This window comes from Tursiops truncatus, chromosome 15 (assembly GCF_011762595.2).
Source record: "Tursiops truncatus isolate mTurTru1 chromosome 15, mTurTru1.mat.Y, whole genome shotgun sequence".
Lineage (NCBI taxonomy): Eukaryota > Metazoa > Chordata > Mammalia > Artiodactyla > Delphinidae > Tursiops > Tursiops truncatus.
Genome location: NC_047048.1, coordinates 40781382 through 40794927, shown reverse-complemented (window position 1 = coordinate 40794927; position 13546 = coordinate 40781382). Strand labels below are relative to the sequence as shown.

The following is a 13546-nucleotide window of genomic DNA, read 5'->3' as shown; positions in this document are numbered from 1 at the left end:
GCAGAGCATGAAGGAAAGGGGAGTCTGCTTTGAAGCAAGGGGGCTAAACCCAGAAAGATGCTGGGAGGTGGACCCCAAGCCACTGGTACGGAGGCGCAGCAGCCCGCGGCGGCGTCCCCCGTGTGAGGGGGGGTGGCGCGTCACGAGGGACCACATAGCGTCCGCTCTGCTCCGGGCTCGCTGCGGAGGCACCACCCTAGGGCAGGGGCCGGTGGGAGGGAGCCTGGGCTCCTGGATGAAGGAGCAGCCGTTGGGCTCCGGCTCTGCGTATGCAGCGCCGCCCCATCTGCCACGCCCGCCCGCCCGCCCGCCCGCCCGCTCGCCCGCCCGCCCGCTCGCCCGCGCTGGCACTGCGCCCCGCCTGCTGCCGCCGGCTACCCACCGCGTCCCTGGAGACCTCCTTTGATGGGGCGTTGATGCCAAGCTTTTCCAGGGGATAGACAATCTGTCGTCGGGGCCGCACGGGAACCAAGTAGTGGAGGGCGGACGTCAGCGAGTGGGCACCGGAGCTCTGAAACTGGGAGACAGCGACCTCGATGTTAGGGGGAAGGGCGTGGGAGCCGCGCGCACATTTGCCGGCACGCGCCTCGACAAATACAAAACTCCCAACCCGGCCAAACCGGAGGTGGGGGGAACCAGCAAATAAACAAACATACTCTTCGACCAGAGGAATGAATTGTAGATAATGCCTGACACTAATGAAGATAATTACGGGAGTAATTGCATTAGTATCTCTGTGGGAATGACAGATAAACAAGTGGTTTGGTTTATGGGATTTTTCAGCACAAGTATTTTCCCCAGGAGGATATTCTTCTCCGTAGTGATCATGAATCAGCTCGATTTGACCCCATTAAGCTGTGTTATCTGCGTCCTGGTAACCTTTGCGTGTTTCACACAAGCTGCTTTAAGAAAGCACATAGATAAAAATGTCATCTGAGGGGCAATAGGGCGCAGATGTAAAAATCCTCATGTTTGTGAAAGTCACTGCTACTTCAGCTGGACGTCTGTTGATCAGATAAGTGTTTTAAAACAAAAGGATAAAACCGGAGAGTGGGGGAGTGGAGGGGGGAGGGGGCTGGACCAGATTATTCTGCTTTATATTAATACTAAATTGTGAGCTGGATTTATGCTTACTGAAACGGGCTACAATAAATCATGTTTTAGGTGAATGCTTTAAATATTAATTTTATCCAAGTTTTAGACTTGGCAGAGAAAACTGAACATGGTGATCTTTATTTCTTTCACATTTATGAACTCTTAGGGGTTTTGGCGAAACCCCTAAGCTTTGGGTATTTCAACTGTGTAAACCTCAAACTGTCAAACCAAAAATTTTTAATGAGACATTTACCGAATTTAACCTGGAAAGCAAAGAAAGTAAAACGGAACTGTAGCTGTAGTTTAATAAATGACGTGGTTTACACATGACTTATTTGTGGTTCTAAAAATAGCCCCTAGGCCTTTCTAAGAGCTTCTGGAAGGGATTTCTAAAATCCTTCACTATTGAACTTCACTGCCTGATTTTACACACTGAGAAACAGAAGCCAGGGATCTCTAGCCAAAGCTGTGTTTTTAAGCCTGGAAGAGCTCTCAGTACATGTTCTGGCAGGAGGGTGTGGAGAAAACCGTCTTCATCGTGTCAGCCGAAAGCTCACTTGTACTGCAGTCAACTGGGGATTTATAGCAGAATTTGGAGATTCTTACCTGTACTATTTGGTATTGCTTCTTGCACTTATTTAAATGTACGTGTATAAATCAACTAGAGGTGCAGACAGAGAGGAAATCTGTTTCCAAGTGTGTTTCTATGTTATATATACAATAGCGCGTAACATGGTCCTAATTCCACACCATGGAGGGAAATACGTGAACACTCAATGAGTTCAGTTCAAGTCACCATTTTTTAGGATGCATGCAAAAGGACTTTCTACCAACTGGGCACTGGCAGGAAACACTGGGAGTAAAAACTGAGAATGTAACATCCCATCCTTAAAGGTCACCAAATTGGCACTTGGCCAAATGTGAAGTACAAAGAAATTGTGCAGGACCAGGATTTTCAGGCAAAACTGTTAAACTTCCCATGTCCCAGGTTCAAATCTGGGGCATTCACATTGCTGTAGGGCTGCATTTTGACAGGAAAAAAATCATCACTAGAGCATATTCTACATTCGCTACCTATCTTTTCCATGTTTTTTCTTCTTTCTCCTCCATTCCTTCTGTTTTTCCCCAAAAGGCATTTGTCAAATAAGATACATTGGTAAAATTACTGTTATGTGTATGTACCCATATACCTTAGATTGTTTTTAAGTTTAATAATTCAGAGCATTTAAAAAACCCACTTAGCTCACCATGGTAACTAAGAAGAAACGTGACAATGTCAGACTCTAGGCAGAGCCTAAGAAAGTTTTTGGTCACGAATGGGATCTTATGGGACAATTTCTACCTAGGGGGGGTAGAAATTTCTACCTGGGGGTTCAGTTCTCAACACCCCTCAAGTCTGCATCAACACTGTCAGTGACAGAGGGACCATCTTGCAGGAAAGAACTGCTTGGGGATCCAGCTCCAAGAAGCCCTTGCCTGTGAGCAAGCGGGACACTGCGTGTGAGCACGTGTGAGCACGTGTGAGTGTGTGGGACCCTCCTACGTAACAGGGCTGCAGCTCTGAACAGGGCAAACAGCTCCAGCTTTACGGCACAAGACAGAATGTGAGCGAGTGAGAAGTGCTATGAAGGAGACGGAAGCAGGATACACGGAAGCAGGAAGCAAGAGCTTGCTATCTGTGCACAGTATACATAATGTATACACAGCAGACACGTGTTTGTTATAGAAGTATTGCTCTATGTAAGTACAAGTATTATGCAGACATAGTGGTACCTACTACATAAAGGTTACATCAATAACACATATCTCCACTTTTTATCCATCACTTTTATGGGGATGTTATACTGCTGTTTTGCAATACCGTGATAGCACACCAGTATTAAGGACTGAGCTAATTTATTCTATGGGTTCACTACTAGAACATTCTTTGCTTGAAGAACATCATAGGACATTTTGGCCTTCACTAATTCACATGAGAAATAATTTGATTTTCACATCCCTTAGAGTGTTTTTCCATAGCTTTCAGTGTCTGCTTTGTAGATATGGAAAAGCCAACAATTTGTTCTACTAATTATATGGGTTGTGATGGTTTCAGAAATTCAAAGCCTTCTGGGTTTTCACTGTAGTGTAAGAAAAGGACCAAACTCAATATGGCCATTTGAAATTCAGAGCCACATTACAATCAAAATACATGGAGTGAAGAAGAAATAAAATATGGCACACGACACAAATGACACCGTGACACAGATCTGCTGGAAAAGTGACTTAAGACATTCTTTTACCTTGCCTTCCTTGGCTCGCGGGTAAACAGGGTAGTAGAGACAGGACTTATATCCTAAACGGAGGATCTCCTTCAGAAAAAACTTGGTGTAGTGCTGAAAAATGGGGTTCAGGGCAAAGTGATACAGGTGGCCATGCTCTTCGCGCTGGTGGTGACTAAAGTATATGAAGTCTTCAATATTGTAGTGGGATCGTATGTACTCTATATCCTAAAAAGAGATGTGAGAAAAGACACCTAAGAAGGTTTTAAACAAACGGCATACGCTTTCTGAGAAACATTATTTAAAAATGACTTCAGGTACAATAATGAGAGACGAGTTTTTCCCTCCTATTATTTACGATCTCATTTTCATTGTTAATTTTTTTAAAGCTAAAACTTATGTTTCCTGAAAGTCACTTGTTTTGATGGCTTACTTCTGGAGGGTGGCTCAGAGCTTTGGGATTTGCTCCTCACAGCCGTGCTAAAAACCTGGAGAGCCTTGAGTCCCTGCTCATGGACAGCCTCCCAGTGGCCAGAGCAATGCAATGGAGAAGCAGATATACACTACCGTCAAAGAGCCCCTGCCAACCATCCACACTGATACTCTCATTCATGACATGGAGAGACTTTTGGGGAAAACTGACGAATGCAAAAGACCAGTTAGAGAAACATACAACTCACTCCAGAGGAAACAGAGGTTATCCAGCAAATGGAGGAGAATTTTTTAAAAATTCTACTCAATGTCCTCAGAGATACCAAAAAAGGATCTCGCATAAAACATAACAAACAAGCTCCTACAAAAAAGGAACAATAAGAGAACAAGGAAGAGACTTGGAAGTTAAACACATGAACTCTGAAATTAAAATTCCAATAGAAGGCCTGGATAATAGACTAGATGTGGCTGAACAGTAAATTAGGAAGCTGGAAGATAAAATCAAGAACAACTCCTAGAATGAAGAGTAAGAAGTACAAGAGATTAAAAAGTACAAGAAGAAACGTAAAAGACAGTGAAGGGTCACTTCCATCCAAAAAGGAATGGAGAATAGAGAAAATGGAAGGGAAGAAATCATTAGTGAAATCATAGAAGAAAGATGTTCCCAAGCTCAAAAGAGGCATAAGGTACTTCATAAGAATTTTTGAAATAAAAGGGAAAAACTAATTCTCAAGAGAGAAAGCAGACATACATACATTTATTTACATCAGACTGTATTTTGTCCGTAACATTGGATACTGGAAGATAATGAGAGTAAAAACATCAACACTCTGATGAGAAATAATTTGCATATGAATTCTATTCACAGCTGAATGAGTGTTCAAGTGTGAGGACAGATGAAAACTTGTATATGTGTGTGGACTCAGAGACCCTACCCTCTTCCACTCACGCTCCAAGAATTCTTAAAGATATATTGAATCCAAAGAGAAATGAATCCAAGAATAAGGATAGTTTGAACACATTAGAGAAATAAAGTCATACGAACATCTCCATAAATGCCGAAACACATTTAATAAAATTCAACACCCATGCGTAACAAAAACTTTTAGTAAATTAGAAATAGGAGAGAAGTTCCTTAACATGATAAAGGGTATCTTCCAGAAGCCATGTTCCCAGAAGGGAAGTCTCAATATTACAATTATCAGTTCTGCCTAAATTGTTCTGTAAAATCTACATAGGCACAAATAAATTCATAGTAAGTATTACAAGGTTTATCTGGAAAAGAAAACACCCAAGTTTAACCAAGAAACTTTAGGCAAAAAATATAAATAAGAGAAGACTTCCCCACCAGATACCAAAGCACGTGATAGTACAATAGATATCAACAAATAAATCCATGGAACAGAACAGAGAGTAAAAATAGACACAGACACATGGAAATTTAATAATATAAAGGCAGCATTTTAAATCAGTAGGGAAAGAATGGACTACTCAGTACTAAATACTTTGGAATAATTGGCTGTGCACTGGGACAAAATAAAATTAGATGTCCACTTACACACGCACGCACGCACGCACGCACACGATGCATGAAAATAAGTGCAAGGAAGAACGCTGGAAGGGATAAATGCCTAACTCTCAATAGTGGTAATCCTTTGGGGAGGGAGCTGGGACTTGTTTTTGGTGGTGGAAGGTTATTTGAATTTTTAGATGGTGAATGTTTTCATGTACTCTTCGTAATATTTTAAACATTTTGAACCGAAAAAAAAATGGAGACTTGAAAGGCTGCCCAGTGGGATGCAAGCAGATCTACAGCCTTCAGAAAAAGAAGATATTCATCCTAAATAAGTAAAAATGAAACTTCAAAAGAGGCATTGTGTACTAATTCACGAGAGGAAAAGGCACGATCAAGGGAAGTAGTATCCACTTCACAATTTACCATTTCATCTCTGATCACTGCAATGCCAACTACTTGTTCTGCAACTTCGGCTACAAATGCCTTCAGTGGTGTTCCATCCTGACAAGAGAAGCAGATATTTTAAGACCCTAAAAAATATTGCTATTAGTGTTTCCGTAAGCTATCAATAAAGGGTTTCAACCGTGATCACATAACGACAATGATAAAGCCACCATCCTATCACCACTTACCTCTGGGCCAGGTAATAGGTTAAATGCCCTCTTTGTATGCATTTAACCCTCACTTCAACCCCTCTGAAGTAAGTATTACCATTACATCTCTACTTCATTTACGAGAAAATAAGGCCTGGGAGGCTGCCTTGCCAAGATCTCCAGCTGGTACGGGATGGATCTATTGATTCGAACCACATTCCTTTGACTGGGAATCTGTTTTCTTTAGCATAACATCAGTGGTTCTCAAACACTGTCATCCCAGGCACCCTGTGTCCTGAGGATGCTAAAGAGCTTTGGTTCACGTATGTAATTTCTACCACTATTTTCTATATTAGAAATTAAAACCGAGAAAATTTTGAATTCTTTGATTAATTTTTGTTGAACTTATTAATTAAAGCACATGTTTTAGTTTGATAAAAATATTTAGAGAGAAGAGTAGCATTGTTTCATATTTTTGCAAATCTCTTGAATATCTGGCTCAATGGAAGACGGCTGGATTCTCACACCTACTTCTGTATTGTATTCAATCTGTTGTAACATGTTATTTTGGTTGAAATATATGCAAAAAAATCTGTGTTCACAAAGATACGTAGTTGGAAAAGGGAGAAGTATTTAAATAATATTTTCAGATAATGATGGATATTCTCCTTTGATGCGCCACCAAAACTCAACATGTAGTAAGTAGTGTTTTAAAGATAAGTTGCAATGTGGCTCTGAAGCCATGTCAGTGACCTTTGTATACCCTACTACATTAAAATGTATCGGTCTCTTTTGCACTTTGAATCTTTTACCCATGCATGATTTTTGTAACATCGTGTACTGTCTATCTGGAAAATATTGATTCACCAAGCTTATGCAGGTTTTCCAAACGTTGACCTATTTCATTACAAAATATCAAAACATTGCGTGTGGTAATATCACCGCCAGTCTCATCAGAAAAAGTTTTTTTAAGTTTTGGGAAGCTGTCAAGCTCATGATGGCAGATACTGACTTTCTGAAAGTCTAATTTTTTTGTGAAAGCGTGGACTTTATCATGGGGGAACACATGCTGTCAGTTGTTTCTTTGGAGTGACACTCTCACCTCACTCATTTTTAAGAAAAAGTCTGCCAACTCCCCAGGACTGAATTACCATATTTTGTCTGCCAGCTGTTCTGTGACAATGGTGCTGCTTCAGCCTGCAATTCAAACAACTGCAGAAACATTTTTCTTGAAACAACCAATATACTTCAGCCTGCAGCCAAGAGCAGTATGCGCACGTCTCATTTTGCTACACAGAATACTGCAAATACATGTACTCAAGGGCTAAGACTTAGTAAGTTAATGTTTACAGCTTCAAGGGAAACTGGCTTTCCCTTTTGTTTGAATTTTAATTAAAATGTCTATGGAGATAGTTGCAGATTCACCAGCAGTTGTAAAAAACAATACAGAGAGATTCCTTCTACACTTTGCCCAGTATCCCATAATGGTAACCTTTGCAAAACACTAGTATCATATGACAAGCAGGGAACCCACACTGATGCCATTTCGCGTGCACGCGCGCGTGCCCATGTGTGTGCGTATTAAGATCTATGCAATTTTATCCCCTGTGTAGGTTCATATGTCCACCACTGCAGTCAAGATACTGAACAGTTCCAACACAAGGATTTCATGGGTTGCCTATTATACCACACCTATCTGCCTCCTGTCCCACTTCCATCCTTAACCCTGGCAACAAACGATCTGTTCTCCAGTTCTAAAATGTTGTCATTTCAAAAATGTCATATAAGTGAAATCATACAGTATGTAACCTCTAGGGACTGGCTTATTTTTCCATTTAGCATAATTCTCTGGACATCCACCCAAGCTGATATATGAATCAACAGTGCATTCCTGAATAGTATGGAGGGTCCCTAAAAAAATAAAGTAGAACTACCATATGATCCAGCAATCCCACTTCTGGGCATATATCCAGAAAAGATGAAAACTCTAATTTGAAAACATACATTCACCCCGATGTTCATAGCAGCACTATTGACAATAGCCACGACATGGAAGCAATCTAAATGTCCACCAACAGATGAATGGATAAAGAAGATGTGGTACATATATACAATGGAATATTACTCAGCCATAAAAAAGAATGAAATTTTGCCATTTGCAGCAACATGGATGGACCTAGAGATTACCATAGTAAGTGAAGTAAATCAGAGAAAGACAAATACCATATGATATCACTTATTTGTGGAATCTAAAAAAAATGATACAGATGAACTTATTTACAAAACAGAAACAGACTCACAGACATAGAAAACAATCTTATGGTTACCGAAGGGGAAAGGGGAGGGAGGGATAAATTAAGAGTCTGGGATTAACAGATACACACTACTTACTATATATAAAATATATAAACAACAAGGACTGACTGTATAGATACACATATATTTATCTGAATCACTTTGCTGTACCTGAAACTAACACAACATTATAAATCAACTATACTTAAACAAACAAACAAAAAAACTGGTGCATCCCTTTGCACTGCTGAGCACTATTCCATGGCATGGAATTGCCACAGCTCACCCTACCCATTCCCCTGTTGGAGGACATCTGGGCTGATTCCAGCTGCTATGAACATTCGTGACCAAGTCTTCATTTCTCTGCGATAAATGCTCAGAGATAACTGTTGCATTTTTTTTTGTTTTTTAAGAAACAGCCAAAATGTTCTCCAGAGCAGGGGTACCATTTCACATTCCCACCAGCAGCATAGGAGTGATCCAATTTCCCCGCACCTTCGCCACACCTGAGTGGTGTCACTCTTCTTTGTTTTAGCCATTCTCCTGGTGCACAGTGACATCCCGTTGTGGATTTTCTGTTCCTGTTGTTGCTGTGAGTGCATCGCAGCAAACTCGAAGGCCACTGGGAAGTTTGGTGACACTGCTTCAATCCACATTGAGGTCCCTGAGGTTTTGCCCACCACTGCCTTTCCGCTGAATATCAATTCAGTGGAAAAGGAAAATAATTTCTTACTCTTATTTTGAGCATAGTTTTTACCTCATAGACTCCCTGCATGTGTCTTGGAGACCCCTGTGTCAGCGAGCCAGGAGGGAAGGAACAAACAAAAAAAGAAACAAAGAGACCAAGACAAACCAAAACAAACAAAAAAAACATGTGCTGGAGGGAAGTTTTACTTTAATTCAATGCCTTTATAAATATTAAACATCTCACCACGTTTGGTGTTTGTTGTCTCCCTCCTGATGAGTTTAAAATTAACTGAGAGGTTTATCCAAAAGAGCCCATAACTGGGAACTCGCCAGATGACCCCAGAGGCGGAATGAAGAAATACATTGAGGTATATTCATGCAATGAAGCATCAATACTTTACAGCACAATGTGGATGAATCTCACAATCATTGCTGAGCAAAAGAGGCTAGATGTCAGAAAACACACTGTATGATCCCTTTAAATAAAGCTCAAAAGCCAGGCATCTATGATCTTAGAAGTCAAGGTGGTACTAACTGGGGGAAGAGTGACTAAATGAGAGCTTGAAAGGGACTTCCAGCGGGCTGAGGTCAGTCTGTTTCCTGAAACAGGCACTCGTTATGTGGCGTATTCAAACAGTGAAAGCCATCAAACTTTTTATTGGTTAAACTTTTTAATATAATTCATCAAGAAGTAATTAAGCATTTCCCTAGCTACATGCATTGTTCCATGTCTGGTGAAGTTAACTGGCCTGGTCCTTAAGAAAGCAGCGATGATGTAAGGACCACTGCTAGCTTGCCCTCTGCAATGGCAAAAGTACAGTACAGTTACTGTACTAGAAAGAGAACCCAGCATTGGTCATACAGGATCTTCCCAGCCAATCCGATCCTTGAGGATGCAGCCAGCGTCCTCAAGGGTATGGACAGACCCATCACCCAGAAGGGCAAAATGGGGTGCTGCTGGGATGGGCACCAGGCACCCCAAGGATCCACTAACCTTGGTCAGATTTGCCTATTCCAAGCACTGAGATCTAATTTTGTTATATTTGTCTAGATCAAGTTCAAATTTTCTAGCCCCGTGATAAGAATTTAGGGCATCTGATCAGCCCTCATAGGGCAACTAGTGAGAAGAACAGCCCCACTTCCTTAAACCTCAGTTTCCTTGTTCTTTTCTTCTCCCTCCCACCTTCCAACCCCACCTCTGCCACTCCCCACCACACGATTCTCCAACTAGGCCCAAGGAAACTTCTGGGTTGAACATACATGAGTCATAATGGTCCCAAAACATGAGGAAAAGAAGCCAGTCTGGTCATAGCAGGTACTTACAGGGTCCCTGCGAGCCTCGTTGTACTGCTGTAAATCTTCCAATATGCTTTTACTCAGCATGAGGGTGCTGACAAGATTTTCAACACCAGGAGTATCCGAGAGAGTGGCTAATCTTATTTTAATGGTCCTGGGTAAGGAGAGACACATTTTCTTTTTCAGGTTAACGTACTAAAATATGTATTCCGTCCTCCACCCAAATGGAGACAGAATTGTAACAGATCACACTTACATAAAATAATATCTGGTAAAATATTTTTTATATAACATTGGGGTTTGATTAACTACAAAAGTAATTCTTCATTCTAGAAAACCTGGAAAACACACATTTTAAAAAGTGCAAACATTGTAAATCAACTATACTTCAGTTTTTTTAAATTTTAAAATAATTTAAAAATAAAAATTTAAAAAAGAGAAAGAAGAACAAAGAAAACCCAAAGTCAGCAGAAGGAAGGAAATCATAAAGATCAGAGCAGAAATAAGTGAAATAGAAATGAAGAAAACAATAGCAAATATCAATAAAACTAAAAGTTTGTTCTTTGAGAAGATAAAATTGATAAACCTTTAGCTATACTCATCAAGAAAAAAAGGGAGAGGACTCAAATCAATAAAATTATAAATGAAAAAGGAGAAATCACAACTGACACCGCAGAAATACAAAGGATTATAAGAGACTACTACAAACGATTATATGCCAATAAAATGGACAACCTGGAAGAAATGGACAAATTCTTGGAAAGGTACAATTTTCCAAGACTGAACCAGGAAGAATTAGAAAATAGAAGCCGAACTATCACAACTAATGAAACTGAAACTGTGATTAAAACTCTTCCAACAGGGCTTCCCTGGTGGCGCAGTGGTTGAGAGTCCGCCTGCCGACGCAGGGGACACAGGTTCGTGCCCCGGTCTGGGAAGATCCCACATGCCGCGGAGCAGCTGGGCCCGTGAGCCATGGCTGCTGAGCCTGCGCATCCGGAGCCTGTACTCCACGACGGGAGAGGCCACAACAGTGAGAGGCCCACGTACCACAAAAAACAAACAAAAAAACAAACAAAAAACTCTTCCAGCAAACAAAAGCCCAGGACCAGATGGCTTCACAGATAATTCTATCAAACATTTAGAGAAGAGCTAAAATCCATCCTTCCCAAATTCTTCCCAAAAATTACAGAGGGAGGAACACTCCCAAATTTGTTCTACAAAGCCACCATCACCCTGATACCAAAACCAGACAAAGATATCACAAAAAATGAAAATTACAGGTCAATATCACTGATGAATATAGATGCAAAAATCGTGAACAGAATACTAGCAAACAGAATCCAACAACACATTAAAAGGATCATACACCATGATCAAGTGGGATTTATTCCAGGAACGCAACGATTCTTCAATATATGCAAACCAACCAACATGATACACAATATTATCAAATTAAGGAATAAAACCATATGATCATCTAAATAGACAAGGAAAAAGCTTTTGACAAAATACAACACCCATTTATGATAAAAACTCTCCAGAAAATGGGCATAGAGGGAATCTACCTCAACATAATAAAGGCCATATATGACAAACCCACAGCAAACATCATACTCAATGGTGAAAACCTGAAAGCATTTCCACTAAGATCAGGAACAGCACAAGGCTGTCTACTCTTGCCACTCTTATTCAACATAGTTTTGGAAGTCCTAGCCACGGAAATCAGAGAAGAAAAAGAAATAAAAGGAATACAAATTGGAAAAGAAGAAGTAAAACTGTCACCGTTTGCAGATGACATGATACTATACATAGAAAATCCTAAAGATGCCATTATAAAACTATTAGAACTAATCAACGAAATTTGGTAAGGTTGTGGGATACAAAGTTAATGCACAGAAATCTCTTGCATTGCTATACACTAACAATGAAAAATCAGAAAGAGAAATTAAGGAAACAATCCCATTTACCACTGCAAAAAAAATAAATAAATAAAATACCTAGGAATAACCGACCTAAAGAGGCAAAAGACTTTTACTCAGAAAACTATAAAAAACTGATGAAAGAAATCTGAGATGACATAAACAGATGGAGAAATATGCCATATTCTTGAATTGGAAGGAAGAATCAATATTGTGGAAATGACTATACTACCCATAGCAATCTACAGATTCAATGCAATCCCTACTAAACTACCAATGGCATTCTTCACAGAATTAGAACAAAAAATGTTACAATTTGTATGGAAACACAAAAGACCCCAAATAGCCAAAACAATCTTGAGAAAGAAAAACGGAGCTGGAGGAATCAGGCTCCCCAACTTTAAACTATACTACAAAGCTACAGTAATCAAGACAGTATGGTACTGGCACAAAAACAGAAATACAGATTAATGGTATGGGACAGAAAGCCCAGAGATAAACCCATGCACATATGGTCACAGAATTTATGACTAAGGAGGCAAGAACATACAATGGAGAAAATCAGCCTCTTCAATAAGTAGTGCTGGGAAAACTGGACAGCTACATGTAAAAGAATGAAATTAGAACGCTACCTAACACCATACACAAAAATAAACTCCAAATGGATTAAAGACCTAAATGTAAGACCAGAGACTATAAAACCCTTAGAGGAAACATAGGAAAAACACTCTTTGACATAAATTACAGCAAGATCTTTTTTGACCCACCTCCTAGAGTAATGAAAATAAAAACAAAAATAAAAAAATGGAACCTAATTAAACTTAAAAGCTTTGCACAGCAAAGGAAACCATAAGCAAGACGAAAAGACAACCCTCAGAATGGGAGAAAATATTTGCAAATGAAGCAATGAACAAAGGATTAATCTCCAAAATATACAAACAGCTCATGGAGCTCAGTATCAAAAAAGCAAACCCAATTAATAAATGGGCAGAAGACCTAAATAGACATTTCACCAAAGAAGACATACAGATGGCCAAGAGGCACATGAAAAGATGCTCAACATCACTTAGTTATTAGAGAAATGCAAATCAAAACTACAATGAGGTATCACCTCACACCAGTCAGAATGGCCATCTTCAAAAAATCTACAAACAATAAATGCTGGAGAGGGTGTGGAGAAAAGGGAACCCTTTTGCACTGTTGGTGGGAATGTAAATTGGTATAGCCACTATGGAGAACAGTATGGAGGTTCCTTAAAAATCTAAAACTAGAACTACCATATGACCCAGCAATCCCAATAATGGACATACACCCTAAGAAAACCATAATTCAAAAGGACACATGTACCCCAGTGTTCATTGCAGCACTATTTACAATAGCCAGGACATGAAACAACCTAAATGTCCAATGATAGATGAATGGATAAAGAAGATGTGGTACATATATACA

General features: G+C 40.0%; 1 protein-coding gene across 1 annotated transcript in view; it reads right to left on the bottom strand.

The window, feature by feature from the left end:
* CFAP61 (cilia and flagella associated protein 61) overlaps nt 1–13546 on the bottom strand; it is a 255844-nt gene that overhangs the window by 134868 nt on the left and 107430 nt on the right. The window contains exons 14-17 of the mRNA XM_073792625.1: nt 10203–10329; nt 5728–5805; nt 3378–3584; nt 383–517 (exon numbers count right to left, since the gene is read on the bottom strand). Of these exons, the coding sequence (XP_073648726.1) occupies nt 383–517; nt 3378–3584; nt 5728–5805; nt 10203–10329 (547 nt within the window). The remainder of the gene's footprint in view (nt 1–382; nt 518–3377; nt 3585–5727; nt 5806–10202; nt 10330–13546) is intronic.